This window comes from Neomonachus schauinslandi, chromosome 7 (assembly GCF_002201575.2).
Source record: "Neomonachus schauinslandi chromosome 7, ASM220157v2, whole genome shotgun sequence".
NCBI lineage: Eukaryota > Metazoa > Chordata > Mammalia > Carnivora > Phocidae > Neomonachus > Neomonachus schauinslandi.
Window position 1 is genome coordinate 43,000,829 of NC_058409.1, and position 17,771 is coordinate 43,018,599.

The following is a 17,771-nucleotide window of genomic DNA, read 5'->3' on the forward strand; positions in this document are numbered from 1 at the left end:
GCACAAACAATGAATCATGGAACACTACATCTAAAACTAATGATGTAATGTATGGGGATTAACATAAGAATAAAAAAAGAAAAAAATTGAGGTGCTTTCATTAATTATTCACATAATTAAATTTCCTGCTTAACTTGATCAGTCTTGGCTAAACTTGACTTGAATATCATTTCTTGGGGGCTGACAGCTTCTGGAGAACAAAGAACATGTTTCTTTATAAATTCCTTTGATAATATCTTAATGTGACTCAGAATGAAGCAGTGCCTTATTACATAGGTACTATATATCCATGAAAAGTAGCGATTCATACAATTCAGTGAATGAGATTTTAACAGTTCCAATTATGATGTAACTTTTTTAGTCTAAAGCAGGAAGGATGAGAACTAGTTACCCAAGATCTTGAGCTTCTGTTTCCCTTGCATAAGTGCTATGAATAAATTTGGGGGAAAGGGATGTGTTTTTCCCTCCACAAAGGAGAGTAAAGTTTTTGAAAGTCCCTGATGATGCACAATCTCTATCTCATCCCTAAACATGGACCTACCAATAGCTCTGATCCCAGATGGTTCCAAACGGTAGAAGCAGTTGTGAAGTGGACATAAATATGAAAACATTTTTTTTAAAACCCTGTTTGTTCCCTGTCAGCACCATCCACACCTCTTAGAGGCTAGCCCAAAGGAAAATCTAAATTCATATTTGCTGAATTTTTTTAAATGAATGAATCATTATGAATGGCTGTAGTAGACTGTTTGCAAAGATGAGTGCAGTACATTCTGCATAGAGCACTGGGTGTTATGCACAAACAATGAATCATGGAACACTTCATCTAAAACTAATGATGTAATGTATGGGGATTAACATAACAATAAAAAATTAAATTAAAAAAAAAATGAGTGCAGTAACTCCTCCCATCCTGTTCCTATCTTTTCCTGGATATCCGTTAGGTTACACAGAACAATGAAACCAATTCCCAAATTATATGTTACCATAAGTGGCAAAAGACCAAGGAGCGGGGTCCCTTCCCCCCAATTACCAGCAGGCTTCCATAGAAAGCCTTTAAACACCTGCAATTACCTAATTGTCACCACTATTCCGTCGGAGTGATCCTGTAAAACGCAAATCACTAAAATCACTTGCTCCAGATCACAAAGAAATCAACTACGCCTCAGAACCCTGAATACCAAAGTTCTTCTCCCAGGAGAAAAAGCAGCACCCTGGACCCTCAGGGTCTGTAAAAGCTCTTTCAGAACATCTGTTCGGGGGCGCCTGGGTGGCTCAGTCGTTAAGCGTCTGCCTTCGGCTCAGGTCATGATCCCGGGGTCCTGGGATCCAGCTCGCATCGGGCTCCCTGCTCGGCGGGAAGCCTGCTTCTCCCTCTCCCACTCCCCCTGCTTGTGTTCCTGCTCTCACTCTCTCTGTCAAATAATCTTTAAAAAGAAGAAAAAACAAAAAAAGAACATCCGATGGGGCCAACCGCTGATTTAGGTAGGTGCTGACAGACCAGAAACGCTGGGAACCAGAAAAGCGGCCAAGACCCACCTGCGTTCCGGGCACCGTTAGAAAGCACCTCAGTGTCACCACAAGTGACACTCAGGACGGAGACACGCCCAGCCTGGACTGCGGCGAAGGGTTAGTGTTACAAGGGGTGGGGGACCCTGAGGTGACCCACGGGGCCCTTCTTCTCCGGGCTGCAGGCGTTCGATTCCAGGGGACAAAGGGGGTGGGGGTGGGGTCACCCTGTTCTTTCGGGCGCTTTAAATTGGAAGGCTCACTTACTGCCAAGAACCAATCCAGTGTCTCGGGAACGAAGCTGCACCCACCCACTACGTGCCAAGCTCCAGACCCGGTAAGCCTTTCTTTGAATATCGTCCAGAAAACGGCCGCCGAGGCCGGAACGGGTCCGGCCTCCATACTCGGGCCCCGCCAACCTTGCAGATCGCGGGGACCCGCGGCGTCGCCCAGGCCCTGGCACCTCCACTCACCAGCTTGGTAGCCCGGTACGGACCGGGCCCTACGATGCGGTGCTCCATGGCCGGTACGCAGCTGCGGCGGCGGCGGCCGCCCCAGCGCCGATCCCAGCGAGCCGGCGGCGCCGCAGTTTGAATCGCGAGCCTGTGCGCTGCGGACGCTGATTGGGCGGCGCGGCGGCACGTGACGGGAACTGCGGGGCGGAGCCTCGGGGACGCCGGGATCCCGGCACCCACGGGCCCCGCCAGGTAGGCGGCGGGAGGCTGGGCGGGCGTCTCCACTTGAGGCTCCTGCGGCGGCGGGAGCTGGGCGCGCAGACCGGCCGGGGACAGAGTCGGCTGTCCACCGTCGCCTCGCGCGCGTACACCAGCGTGTGCGCAGACCGTGAGGGACGCCTGCGCTTTGTCCGGGGGCGAACCTGGCCCTCCCGACTTCCCCAAGGCCCGCCCACGCTGTCTCTGCTAGAGACGGTCAATGAAAGTGTGTAATTCGGTGACCGGAAACCGCGGACTGGGGGAGCAAATCCGTGTCCGCCTTTCATAGGTAGAGTGAACGTGCCCGTGCTGCTAACAGGATTGGGACGGGTGGGTAGTGAAATGAAGCCCGTGCACCGCCTCTACAATTGGAGGGACACTGAAACACTGGGTAAGGGGACTTGGCCCCACGGAGTGTCGACGGCGCGTCCGAACGATAAAGAGCTGGAAAGAGCCCCGATTCACCTTCCCGTTTTTTTCTTTTGGTAATCTAGCCCTTGAATTTGAATTCTATGTTTTATATCAGCCTGAAAATTTCTGTCTTTTGACCTTTTGACCTGTGTTACTGCTCACAGTTTTCCCCCTAGGAATTGCTGGTCTGAGTTGGTCTGATTTGCTGTTGTTAAAAGGGACAAATGAGGTCACCGGTCTGTACCTGCAACTCGAGTTCAAAGCTCAAATCTGATTTTGAACTTTGAAAACTATGAAAACGTTCATACCTGGTCACCTCAGTGAGTACCCAGGATAAGATACCATAATAAAAATCTGGGTAAGAGACACCTGGGTGGCTCAGTCAATTAAGCATCTGCCTTCCGCTTGGGTCATGAGATCCAGGTCCTGGGGTCTGCTTCTCCTTCTCCCTCTGCCCTACGCCCCCCAACTCGTGCTCTCTCCCTGTCTCTCAAATAAATAAATAAATAAATAAATAAATAAATAAATAAATAAATAAATAATAAATTTTTTTAAAGAAAATCTGGGTAAAAGATCAGGCTCCCACCTTCATAACACCCCTCCTACTTAGGTGCATTTTAGAAAGCCCCCCAAAATTCTGAGATGACATGTGTGCATTACTTTTTTTAATCAGAAAAAGCAATAAAGATAATATAAAAATAATTTTTACCTTCAAGGACTGAATCCTTATCAGAAAGGACTACAGTAGGGTACAAGAGAAAGAAGAAAAGTAACTCCAGAACCTGTCTGTCAACACCAGTGACCATTGTGGAACTGGGATCTGATACAAAACATCAGAACGTCATGCCCTGCTTCCTGAGCCTTTTCCCAAGAGTCCATCATGAGCTATAGACAAGATAATCCCTTTTACTGGAAAAACATCTCCAAATGATCTCCATATCAGAGGCCACGGTCTCTGTGAAAGTAGTTTAAATTGGGCTGCTGATAATCTACCAGTCTTTCAGCATCACATAAAAACAATTGGGAAATTTCTGTGCATACTCTTCTCTGCCATATTTAAGTGTGAGGCCATCAGAATCCTGTAGAAGCTTTGACTCAGCCCCTGAACATCTTTATAAGGTACAAGGAATACTGGCAATTTCACCATCACCAGCTGACTTGTCACCGACATTAGGAAATTCCAAGCTGTGGAACAAAAAGCAACAGAGGCATCAAATGTATTAGGGGATAGGAAATTGTGTTTCTCAGTCACTGAGTAGGGAGTGGGTGGGAGCAAGGCCTTCGCTGCCAAGAGAGTTCCTAACTGCTGAATTCAGTCCTTCTACTGCCTGAAATGTCTCCCAGCTGGTTGGATGGGTTGTTTTGAAAGAACTCCTCTGCTGAAACCCAAGTCACTCACTGCTTACATTAGGTTTTAGCCATTGGGATTGTACTACTACTTTCAGTTATGTTCCTTGACATTTAAGCCATGAGGACAGTCCATTTGTTGAGGTTCTTAAAAGTTGTAAAATCCGTGACTTGATTTCCAAAGCTATTGGTCTGTCCTGTCACCACTCTATTGGGAAATGTTCCCCCAGAAATTGTATTAATACTCTTCACTAATAGGGGCATCATATTCTTTGGGGATATGGGTGATAAAGAAAGGCAAAAAATGTATGGAAAATGTAAAACCATACTATTTGGCTGAAACTGTTAAATCATATTTTTATTTCAGCATTTAAAAAATAAATACCACAAAAAATAGAGATTTATATTCATTCCTTCACTTATTCACTATGTCTGAGTTCCTACAATGTGCCGGGCACTGTTTCAGTCACTGGAATATTTTAGGGGAAAAAATAAAGTCTCTGTTCCCAGGAGCTGACATCCTAGTAAGGAAGGAGACAGCAAGCCAACTAAACACATAAAAATATATATAACTTATCAGGTGGTAATTGAGTGTCGGGAAGAAAAGTAGAAGGAAAAGGAGCGGATGGTGGGGACAGGGATGCTATTTTGGCTCAGATGGCCAGGGAAGTGACATTTGAGTAAACAATCTGAGTCAAATAAAGGAGTAACTGTGTGGGGGAGGATCTTCTAAGCTGATGGAATAATAGCCCCTGTGAAAGCCTGAAGTGGACAAATGATTGCCATGCCCAGGGAACATGGGGAGGAGGCCTGTGCCTGTGTTCTCGAGAGCAGAGTGAGTGAAAGGGAGAGGGAGGAAATGGGTTTGGACACAGAGAGGAGAAGAGCTCTTTAGGTCACATTATGGGTCATGGGATTGGATTTTACTCTGAATTGGCTGAAAATGTATTAGAAAGGTTTGAGAGTGTGTCAAGATCTCAATAGGTTAAAGCATCTCTCTGGCCACTGTGTAGGTAGCAGAATGGAATGGGGGTAGGTGTGGAGTGAAAGCAGGAAAACCAGTTCGGAAGCTTGCAATACTCTAGGAGAAAATAAATAAATGTGGTTGATACAATGCTTGGCCCATGGTGTCATTCGACAAGTACTTGTTGAAGGAGTAAATGGATGAGAAAGTAAAACTAAGCTTCATAAGTTATTCATCTCCTAAAGATTGATTCAATTCATTCTGTCTCTAAATATATGTCCTACATGCATATACTCTGCAATATAATAGCTAACTTTTATATTTTCAGTATAACCTATAAAATTTGCTCCTGAACCTACTATTCTGTTTTGTCTTATTGTTAAAGAATTATCCACACTCGCTCCTCCCTTTTGAGTCTGAGAAGACACAATCCATACCAGTGCCTTGTGTTATAATCACACACACACACACATCACCTGCCACTTCACAATCAAACCATTACAGTTCTAAGTTAGCATAATAAAACCCTTGCCAAGGATACAGCTGAATGGATTCTCATATTAGATTCTCATATTTGGGCATAAGTTCAGGTTCTCGCACATCAGGACAGGGCTTCTTTTTTGCTATCACTAACTATAATTCTTTGTATCTAGGAAAGCCACTTTATGACCAAAAAAAAATTTAACCAACATTGGCCTGGCCAAGGAATATCGAATAAATTCAAGGAAGAAGATCATGGAGACAGGAAAGCTACCTAGAAGGTAGTTGAATGAATACAGACATGAAAATCCAAGAGCAGTGGAGTGTTATGAAAACAGCTGTGTAACCTAGGGCAAGACTCTTCTGCTGCGTGTCAGTTTCTAATTAAAAAAAAAAAAGGAAATAACAGTGGTATCTGTTTCATAGTGCTATTGAAAGACTTACTTAAGGAAATACACACAGATTTCTTAGAATTCTGCTTCCCTTGTACGGTAGGCAGAATTCCAAGATGGTCTCCAAGATTCCCAGACCTGGTGTATCTACTCCTCCTCCCATTTTTTCAGTCAAACATGACCCCAGGCGCTGCTGTAAAGGGAATTTGCCTATGATATTAAGGTTCCAAATCAGGTGACCTTGGAATAGGGATATTATCTAGATGAGCCTGACTTAATCACATGAGCCCTTTAAGAGGAGAGTTTTCTCCAGCTGGTGGCAGAAGTCGGAGATTCGAAGAGGAAGTGAATTCTGTCACCCTGAATGAACATGGAAGCAGATTTTTCCCCAGAGCCTCCACAGGGAAATCAGCCTGGCTGAGATCTTGATTTCAGGCTTCCAACACCTAATTCACTGAGCAGAGAGCACAGTCACCCCACTCCAGACTTCTGACCAGCTAATAAGCTAATAAACCGGTGCTGTTTTTAATCATTAAATGTATTGTAATTCCATATATGACAATAGAAAACTGATACATCTTGTATACACAAGCTCTCGATTAATGTTTGTTCTAGCTATTACACGGCAGGAGAGGGGATAGTAGAAACGTCAGTACTTAGTTAATGGTTAGCCATAAAGGATGAGGGAAAAGAAAAAGCCAGATGTGGCTCTAAATGCCACCTAGAAGACTGGCAGAAAGATTGCACCATTAGTCACAGTGAAACAGGCTTTATCTGGGTAAGCAAGAAGGAACAAAGAGAGGGGACTTGACTATTCATAAGAATCACCACAGTAGCTTGTTTAAAATTCAGTTTTAGGGGATTCCTCCCACAGAGGTACATACAGGTATCTATATTCCATTGGTTTTTATGGTTTGACTCCTTACCAGTGACTCCAGAGATCCGTGACTTGCACAGATACCTAGTTTTGATGAGGCAAAACCTTAAAACTAACCCCCACCCCCGCCACTGAGGCTGGTATAAGAACATGTCATCCACTTGGAAGTGAGCCTAGGCCACCAGCTAGGATTCGCCCACTCAATATGCCTCTGACATTCTTTCCCCTTCATGTTTATGCACATCGTGGGGAAAATATTGACTGGTATTTGAGAATTCACCTGAGTCACTGGACCTGTTTCTCCTAAACAGCAAAGGCCAAAAGAAGTTGGGGTTTGGACAAGCAGCATTTGACTGGCAGTGAAACATCCAAATAGGGGTGACCTGTGGTTGAAAATATTAGATCGAGGGGCACCTGGGTGGCTGAGTCGTTGGGCGTCTGCCTTCGGCTCAGGTCATGATCCCAGGGTCCTGGGATCGAGCCCCGCATCCGGCTCCCTGCTCAGCGGGAAGCCTGCTTCTCCCCTCTCCCACTCCCCCTGCTTGTGTTCCCTCTCTTGCTGCGTCTCTCTCTGTCAAATAAGTAAATAAAATCTTTTTTTTTAAAAAAAGAAAATATTGGATCGAAAGGGTGGGGGAGATAGAATTGGGTATGCTGGAGCCCTACAGGTACATGAGGACTTTGAGGAAGGAAGAATATAGAACGAACAGAGGGCTTCTCCACTGTCCCACTTCAGCCCTTTGGGCTGACTACTCTGGCTGACCTGTTTCTCTGGCTCTCAATCCTGCTGCTTCACCCCTGAACCTAGGCTTCCCTGACCACTCCTGCCACTTCACTTACCTCATTTCCCCAGCCTGCCCTGAGTCAGTGACAGCTTGATTAGGAGCCTGTCCCATTCTCGGTTCCCTCTTTTTTTTTTTTTTTAAAGATTTTATTTATTTATTTGAGAGAGAGAGAATGAGAGACAGAGAGCACGAGAGGGAAGAGGGCAGAGGGAGAAGCAGACCCCCTGCTGAGCAGGGAGCCCGATGTGGGACTCGATCCCGGGACTCCAGGATCATGACCTGAGCCGAAGGCAGTCGCCTAAACAACTGAGCCACCCAGGCGCCCTCTCGGTTCCCTCTTTGTAGGCTTAAGCTCTGGACCTCCATCAAAGACCTTCTCTTCCATTTTACTGCCAAAGGCATCAGATTCCAGTTCTAGCCTCAGCAGAATTACAAATCAATACATGCTACTGAACTTTTGGGTAGCTCCCAGGTAGTCAAATGATAAACCCCCGTATCAGCAGATCAATTGTCTTGACCCGTAGCACCTAAGCTCACTTTGAAGAAACATCTCAAAACTAGGATGACGTCCATCATCTGCCTTTTAAAAAGATTCATCACAAATAGCCCGTGAGATAGCAACTGTAGTTAATATAGCCAAAGAGAATTCAATTTACAAAAAACCCCAGAAAAGTAGAGGAGGTGGAGAATGGGCAGAAGTTTCAGAAAACATGGCTGCCAGGTCTCACAGCCGCACACTTGTAAGTCGTGCTTACTGCCAGGTAAGCTCTTTAACGGGGTATTTCCTGCAGCAGCAGCAGGGGATGCTGGTGGCCAAGGCCTGTGGACCACCAACGAACACGGGAGCCCAGAGAGGGAGAAGTGGGGCAGGGCGAGGCTTCGGAAGCCAGAGCAGGGGTGAAAACGAGACTGCGCGGCAGGAGCTGTTGCAGAGCAAGGAAGGTCTGTGAGCTGGGGTTGGGGCTGGCTGTCTGTGCAGCTTGAGCTCTCCTGAAGGGCTTACAGAGGCAACAATGGTTATTGTGTTTGCCTACAACACTGCCGCTCTTCTTTTCTTTCAGAGTCAAGAAGCTGAAACTAGCTTGGATACCTACTTTAAAAAATCATTTTCAGCACTTGTCCTTACTAATGATGATTATTTTATATTTCGTATTTTTCTTTTCTTCATTCCTGACACAGAGCCCCTTCTTCTTCCCTCCTTCCTTCCTTCCTCCCGCTCTCCTTCCTTTCTTCTTTCAACTTTTCATTCGTTGTAACATATACAGACAGAAGCACACACATTATCTCTAGAGGGTTTGAGGAATGTTCACAAACTGAACACACCCTTGCAACCAGCACTCCAATCAAGAAACAACATGGCTAGCACCTGAGCAGACATTCTCACACCCCCTCTGGTCTCCACCCCCCAAGAATAACTGTCACAGGTCTTTGGCTGTGTGAGGAAAAAAAAGAAACAAGGAGTTTACCCCAGACCAAAAAGGGAACATGAGCCAACTCACAGATTGCTAGGAATTCAGTCCATCTACATGGTAACCCAAACACCAACTATGAATGTGGAGGGGGAAGTGATCAAAGGATTGCATTTAGTAGACAAAATGCAGCATTCAGTTTCCAGCTTGATTGGATATACCATTTGTGACTTTTCATTTAAAATTAAAGAGAAACTTTCTAGACATTCAAACCTGTTTGACCACGTTTTCTTATCTAGCTCTCTCTGGAAAATCTCTGATTGGGTTGCGCCTGGAATTAACAATGGGACAATGTTTTGTTTTATTTTGTTTTGTTTATAAATTATCAAATGCAGAGTTTTTATTCGAGCTCCAAGGAGGGAATAGGAGGGAGAGTGTCCATGCAGATTTCACTCTGAAGTGGTCCCCCAGCCTGTCCACACTCTGGAACCCTCAAAACTTACGAAAACACAGACGCCAGTCCTGACTCCAGGACCCCTGAAAGTAGATGCTCTGGGGAGAAGGCACAAGAGGCTGGACCACAGAAATGTTATTATCTGATCCCCTCCCCCAGGCCAGCTGACCCCTGCAGGTAGGGTTCTGCAGGCCCTCCAACAAGTGTCCGGAGGGCCTGGGCGGCAATACAGGAGAGAATGCTCCTGTGTATTCTTTTTTTTTTTTTTAAAGATTTTTTATTTATTTATTTGACAGAGAGAGGGAATACAAGCAGGGGGAATGGGAGAGGGAGAAGCAGGCTTCCCGCGGAGCAGGGACCCCGATGCGGGGCTCGATCCCAGGACCCTGGGATCATGACCTGAGCCGAAGGCAGACACTTAACGACTGAGCCACCCAGTCGCCCCGCTCCTCTGTATTCTATGCTCAAAGCTGAACAAGTTACCAGAAGTAGCATCCTAAAGGAATGTTCAATAAAGGCCATAAGTAGCGTTCAAGTCAGGTCTCCAAACTGGGCCAAGAAAAGTAAAGGACCCAAGGAGATGGGAACAGAGAAGGTACTAAGAAATAGGCTTGAGGCAGGGCCTAGAGTAACTACAGAACCGCAATGCAAATAGCCAGAACCAAGTTCGGGCTGGGAACTTTGGAGAGGAGGACCGCAATACCATCTACCAAGGATTCTTGCCTCCTGCCCCCCCAAATAGAACCTAAACCTGACCACACCTCATTGTTATGATCCAGCTACCAATTTTCAGGACCTGCAGAGGATGGGAGACCATGGAGGTTTTTAATCAGCAAAATCTGGAATGTGGCAGAGTCTGTAATGAGCAGGTATTTGCAACTGCAAGGAAGGGGGAGAGTAGAGGATGGAGGGAGAATCCAGAAGACTTTTGTTATGTTGGAAATTTCCATTTTTAAAAGTTGTTTTTTTTTTTAAATAAGGGAAAAGAAAAAAGCATTTGACTGTATCCAACATTCATTCCTGATTTACACACACACACACACACACACACACACACACACACCTCAACAAATCAGAGAATAGAAGGGAGGTTTCTCAACTTAATAAGAATCTATGAACATGGGCGCCTGGGTGGCTCAGTTGGTTAAGCGACTGCCTTCGGCTCAGGTCATGATCCTGGAGTCCCTGGATCGAGTCCCGCATCGGGCTCCCTGCTCAGCAGGGAGTCTGCTTCTCCCTCTGACCCTCCCCCCTCTCATGTGCTCTCTCTCATTCTCTCTCTCTCAAATATAAATAAATAAAATCTTTAAAAAAAAAAAAAAGAATCTATGAACATCTTACAGCTAACATCATAATTAATGGTGAAAGAGTGAACACTTTCTCCGCAAGATCAGCAACAGGACAAGGATGTCTGCTCTCATCATTTTTATTCAACATTGTGCTGCTGGAGAGTCTAACTAGTGTAACGAGGCAAAATAAATGAATAAATAAATAAATAAATAAATAGCATCCAGATTAGAAAGAATAACTAAAACAGTTTTACTTTGTAGACCACATGATTGTTGATGCAGAAATTCCCATGAGGTCTACAAAATAGCTGCTAAAGCTAATAAGAAAAGTTTTTCGCTTCTAAGCCTGCATCCTATCACAACCTGGGGGTCCCAGGTGGGTTGCTTTTCTTCTCTGACTGATGTCGGGAGTGAATACTCCAGTCCTCACTTAATCCCATTCCCATGTAGACAGACTTCTTTAGGGTAGCAGTTTTCAAACCTGTCTGCACACTGGAATCAATTGGAGAGCGTCAAAAACTACTGATGACTCGTGGCACCTGGGTGGCTCAGTAGGTTCGGCTCAGGTCATGATCTCAGGGTCCTGGGATCGAGCTCCATATCAGGCTCCCTGCTCAGCAGGGAGTCTGCTTCTTTCTCTGACCCTCCTCCCGCTCCTGTGCTCTCTCTCTCTCAAATAAATAAATAAACTCTTAAAAAAACAAACAAAAAAACTACCAATGCCTGGATTCCTCTTCCATACATTGCGCTTTAACTGTTCTGGGAATGAACAGCCTGGATATCAGATTTTCAAGAGGTTCTAATGTGCAGTCTAGTTTGAGAAACATTGCCCTGGAGGCATATTTCTGGCCTTGGAACTTCTCTGAACAGTGAGTCCTGTTGGGTTTTCTTTGGGATCTGCCTGCCCACAATGTTGACCAAATCTGTTCCACTACTCTGAACCACCACTTTTATAATAATAGACCCTGTGGCAAGGGGTACAGGGAAAACAGGAGCTGGGAGAAGCCTGTGGTTGTCCAGGGGTGACTAGGACAAGGTAAGTCTATCTAATCTAGGGATAAGGAAGTTTCAGCAAGCCCTCTTAGTGAACAGGCTTAAAGCCATCTTGTCTTAACATTTACCTCCCCAACTTTTGTTTGAAAGTATTTCAAACCTACAGAAAAGTTCATAGATTAGTCCAATGACACCTACATACTCTCCACATACATTCATCAGATGTTAACATTGCGCTTCATTTACCATCCCCCAGCCTCCCCTGCTGAACCCCCATAGTTCATTGGCATCTCCTAAAAACAGGGTATTTGTCTATTTTGCCATGATATCATTTTACCCTCAGGAAGTTTAACATTGATACATTAATATTACCTAATCTATAATCCGTATTTAAATTTCTCCAATTACTCAAAATTTCTTTTATACCTATTTTAAGGACCCCACTCTGCATTTACTTGTCTCTTTACTCTCCATGATCTAGAATAATCTCCCTCCTTTTTTTTTTAAAGATTTTATTTATTTATTTGAGAGAGAGAGAATGAGAGACAGAGAGTATGAGAGGGAGGAGGGTCAGAGGGAGAAGCAGACTCCCTGCCGAGCAGGGAGCCCGATGCGGGACTCGATCCTGGGACTCCAGGATCATGACCTGAGCCGAAGGCAGTCACTTAACCAACTGAGCCACCCAGGCACCCAATCTCCCTCCTTTTTACAAGACAATGACAAACGTGAAAAGGCCAGAGTGTGTTGCAGAATACGTCAAAGGTAATGATGCTTCCTTACAATTAGATTCATCTTAAATATTTAGCAAGAATACCATATTGATGACGTTGTATGCTTCCAACTGCATCCCATCAGGAAGATCATGTCAGTTTGTCCCATTATCTCTGATGCAGGCACCCACCTGAACTCTTCATTTTAAAGGCATCTTTTTCCTTCATACTTAATAAATAAATAATCTATAGGGTGAATCTATGAGGCCATATGAATATCCTGTTCCCCTACAAACTTATACCCAATGGTTTTAACATTCCATTGTAATCAGTTATTACAATAGTGGTTGCAAATAGCAATATTCTAATGCTACCATTCCTTCTACATGTTTTAGCTGACGTTCCACTATAAATAAGACTTTTTGTCCCCTCTATGCCACTTCCGGCTTTTTTCCCCCATCTGCTGCTTTTTTGAGTATCATTATGGACTCATGAATCTTTGCTTATTTAACAAATTATGATTCATTATTGTTATTTGTCTTTTTGAAACCAGCTCTTGTGTTCTTTCAATATGTCCTCTTTAGCCTTTAAGCAGCCTTTATTTTTCCTGCAAGATATTTCAAGCTGACTTTGTATACTCTGTGGAGGGTTAAGCTAAGCACCCAGGATAAAATCTGAAACAAAACAAATGCACCTGTGGCTTTCATGGAGCTTACAGTCTGGGGTGGAGGGCAAATATAAACCAGACGATCATACAAATATTTAAAAATACTGTAAGTGCACTAAAAACAGGCACACTATTCTAGAGTTCTAAGCGTACAACAGGGAATCTGATACACTCTGAGTAGTTGGGAAGGCTTCCTTAAACATGTGAACTGAAAAATAGGAATTACTCAGTTCAAGGGTAAGGGGTTTGTGTATATGCTGGGGGCAGTGGTGATGGTAGCCGAAGGTAAGGGAAGTAGGCAGTCGAGGGGGTTCCAGACAGAGATTAAGAGAGGAACTTGAGAAACCAGAAGAGGGTAGAGGTCTTTACTCAGCCAAGAGCTAGGGTGAGGAACTATCTGTGTGGCAGGAAGGCTGGGCAGATGCTAACTCTGTAGAGCCCTGAAGGCAAGTGAGAGGGTTTCGTCTTTATCTTCCAAGTAATGGGAAGCCATTAAAGGGCTTAAGCTGGAGAGACAGTCATAATTAGATCTGCATTTTCAAATGAATAATGGCTAGGACAGAAAAGATCGACTGGGGAAAGGATGCATGTTAGCATCCAGATGGAAGGCTCTCTGCAGTAGTGCATAGAGAGCTGCCAAGTCATGCGGTATAGAGTGGTGGCTGTGACACATCCCTGTCACTTCCTGCCATGGTAGCTCGCACACACCCATTCTGGGCTCTCTAAAGATTTCTATAGACAATGGGGAATCTAGTTAATGGGCTCCTCCCTGAGCTCTCCCTCCCAGCCCCCGCTCTCTCTGCTCCCTGTTTTCTTTTATATCCAGTAGGGCAACACAAAGGTGAGATTAGAGTTGATCACGGTGAGAGTTTAGGAGCAAAAAGGTACACAAAGGCAAAAACCAAACACTTCAAAAGTAGGGTGGAGGTCTTTGGAGGAAGGGAAAGAGATGGGATAGAGGCTAAAAATCTGGCTCTTTTGTGAGGGGAAGAATGGATGAGAGGTTAACAAGGGTGCTGAGCACCTTTACCCAACCCTTACTCCATAGGACCTGCTCTTCTGCCATGAGAAGATGTGGCATCATCCCAAACCCGGTCTGTCCCAGCTGTGGAAATGGTTTGAAATAGAAAGCAGGGGCAATGGGGAAAGAAGAGCAGGAAGGAATGGGGTCTATAGTAAGCTGGGGGCAGGGAATGTGTGAGAGATGAATTTTAGCAGTGATGGCTTGGAGGAAGGGAGCTAGAGAATAACCTGAATGATTCCTTCAAACCACATACAATTCATAAGCTATTTCAAAGTGTTGTAAAAGATTTTTAAAAGCTTTCCAACTCCTTTAAAAACACTAGCGTAACTCGGACACCAGATCTGACAGGCATAGTAAATGCAAAGGGGAAGGAGGCAACATAAAAGTTTTATCTTCACCATTTTGAGCATACAGTTCAGTTGTGTTAAGTATATTCACAATGCTGTGCAACCAATCTCCAGAACTCTTTTCATCTTGCAAAACTGAAACTCTGTACCGAGTAAATAACTCCCCGCTCCTCCCTTCCCACAGCCCCTGGCAACCACCCTCTGCTTTCTGTCTCTGAATCTGACTCTTCTAAGTACATCATATACGTGGAATCACACAGTATTTGCCGTTTTGTGACTGGGTTATTTTACTTACCATAATGTCCTCAAAGTTCATCCAAGTCATTGCATGTGCCATTTTTTTTTCCTTTTTAAGGGTGAATCATATTCTACCATGAATATGTACCACATTTTGATTACCCATTCATCGGCCAACGCACACTTGTGTTGCTTCGGCCTTTTGGCAGATATAAGAAACAAATGCTGCTATGAACATGAGTGTGCAAATATCTCTTTGAGTCCCTTCAATTCTTTTGTGTATATACCTAAAGGTGGCATTGCTGGATCACAGGGTACTTGCATTTTTAATTTTTTGAGGAACTACCATAGTTTTCTCCACTGGAGCTACACGAGGTTCCACTTTCTCCATACCTTCACCAACACATGTTATTTTCTGTTATTTCTTTTTTTTTAAGATTTTATTTATTTATTTGACAGAGAGAGATGCAGCGAGAGAGGGAACACAAACAGCGGGAGTGGGAGAGGGAGAAGCAGACTCCCCGCTGAGCAGGGAGCCCGATGCGGGGCTCGATCCCAGGACCCCGGGATCATGACCCGAGCCGAAGGCAGACGCCTAACGACTGAGCCACCCAGGTGCCCCTATTTTCTGTTATTTCTTAATAGTAGCCATCCTCATTGGGTGTGTGCCTATTTTCCAAAATTATAAAAGTAGATATGTTTATTGTGAAAATTGTAGCTTCAGAAAAATAAAAATAAATGAAAGCGGAAAGTTAAACTTTTAAAACATGTTTCATTTCAAAATGAAGCAAAGTGTTGCTATGTAGATGTAAAAAACAGGATTTGCTTAAAAAATACAAAGATATTAATAGAAAAAGGGGCCAAGGATGGGCACAGAAGGGCACCAGGGATGAAATAGAAGCAGCCAAAAGAAACAGGATGGGAGCCGATGTAGTTCTCTGGCTACTTCCAGTCAGTGAGGACACAGAGTGCAGGGGCCTCGTGTGGCCACTGCAGCAGGAGGGGTGTCAAAAACGCTTCAGTTCTGCTCTGCAAGGACTATAACCCAAATTGGTTTATCCATTTAATATGAGAAAATGGAGGCTGGATGGCCAGAGGAAACGTTTCCTTCCCTACCGCCAACACCAATGATATATTTGAAATGCTCCAGAAGACGTGGAAGAAAATTGAACCCTTAAAAAGCTCTGAAAACACAAGTAAGATGGTTGAACTACACATTTTGTTTCAGAGAAAGAATGCTGGGGTCATTTTGGAAAAAAAGAAAGACTCTTAAAGCGCTCTGTTCAGACTTCAGTGTCAGGGCAGTTAGGTTGCACACGTCGGTTATCATGCCAATAGGAAAGCACCTCCCCTGGGGAGTTCCAAAGGCACAGGAGCTCCCACTGAAATCTGAAGCTATGTGGTGGTTTTAAAACATGCCCCAAAAAACTTTGAAACACCTCCCACTAAGAGGTGAGTTCTATGTCTCCTCCTGTGACTCTGGTAGGTTTGTGACTTCCTTCAAGCAACAGAATGGCAGAAATGATACCGAATGATTTCTGGAATTAGGTCCTAAATGGCCTTGCAGCTTCGCCCCAATTTTCTTAGACTGTTCATGCTATGTTAGTCCCTTCACTGGGTACTCCCCCTTGGGCCTCAGCCGCCGTGCTGTGAAAAGCCAAGCTGGAGCGGGGTCAAGTACTGGTGCATGAATGATGGTCCCAGCTGAGCCCCGCTCTGGAGTTGTCTCAGCCCAGGTGCCAGATGTATGAATGAAGAAGCCTCCAGATGATTTCAGCCTTCAGCCTTTCAAGACATTCCAGCCTTTTAAGTCTTCCTAACTGAGGCTCCAGATATCACAGAGTAGACATGAGCAATGTATGCTATGTCCCGTCTGAACACGTGATCCTCAGAACCCGAAAGCATAACACACAGTTGGTTGTCTTTCAGTGCTACAGGTTTGGGGCGGTTTGTTGTGCAACCGTAGATAACCAAAACAAATAGTTAAATTATTAGCACTACAAAGAAAGTACCTGATTAAACATATTGATTCACCTGTGTCTGGTAGAAGACTTGAGAGAGTCAGAGGTGCTTCACAAATCAAAGAACTTAGAATATCCAGCTAGTAGTCAAATTTTCTACAAATGCTGTCTTCATTCCACTGGTAGAATTATTCTTATGGGTGATCCTGATAGGATTTGGAGGCAGACCCTTGTTGATCTTATGACTGAGGTTCCCATCAGTGGAAATGTCTGTGGGATTTTACAATGTTTGATGACAAACAAGACGTCCTATAGGATTCTGCATGTGGGAAAAAGGAGATATGGTCCTACTGGCTGTGAGCTCCTTAGAGCTCAGACTGGAAGAGAGTGTGATGATATAGTCCCTCATTAAGGATTTGATATCTCCTTGATGCAGTTGTGGATGGAGTAGGGTTGGGTCAGAGTAGAGGGCCCAGTCCCCACTTACAGGGGTTCTCTTGAGGCTTAGCAGGAGAATGGAATGACTAGTTATAGTACCAACAAACTCTGGGATTCTGTAGTAAAAATATAGGGTAGCAGATGGGGCATGAACAAACCATAGAATTACTTTGGATATGATTATTCCTGGGAGAGGTGGAGGGGAGAGTGACTTATGTAGTGATCCTGGTGGGTCCACTATTAAAACACTTTCCACAGATCTGTCTAGCTCTATTACTGTAAAATACAGTGAATCAAACAAATATAAATCAGGCGCTTCAATACAAATTGCTGGACCTTTGATGGGCCCTTTGGTCTGAAGAGTAGCTCACGACCATTAGAGGATCACAGACTAGATACCTGATGTACAGTATTTAACAACAACAACTACTACTACTACTACTTCTACAGTATGTAGATATTAAAGATTGGTTTAAAAGAAACTTTTAATAGTAAAAGCAGTATTCTGGATACAAATTTAGCCTTTTACTATGTAAAATTTAAACATATACAAGAGTAGAAAGAACACGATAACAAACACACAGTGTCAGTAATTATCAACTTAAGGCCAATGTTGTTTCACCTACAGCCCCAGCCACTGTTCCCCAGCTCAGCTTACATCCCATCAGATCATCAGCCTGGAAAATTGTAGTACCCTTCAGTTCTTCAGTCTCATTTGGGGCCCCAAAATAAATCACATGAAGAGGACCTAACCCACATCTGTTGCT

At 44.3% G+C, this 17,771-nt stretch overlaps 1 protein-coding gene across 1 annotated transcript in view; it reads right to left on the reverse strand.

The window, feature by feature from the left end:
* The window catches only part of DEPDC1B (DEP domain containing 1B), an 81,398-nt gene extending 79,348 nt beyond the window's left edge, over window positions 1-2,050 (reverse strand). The window contains exon 1 of the mRNA XM_021701960.1: window positions 1,980-2,050. Within this exon, the coding sequence (XP_021557635.1) occupies window positions 1,980-2,027 (48 nt within the window). The 5' untranslated portion in view covers window positions 2,028-2,050. The remainder of the gene's footprint in view (window positions 1-1,979) is intronic.
* Window positions 2,051-17,771: the final 15,721 nt, after the last annotated feature.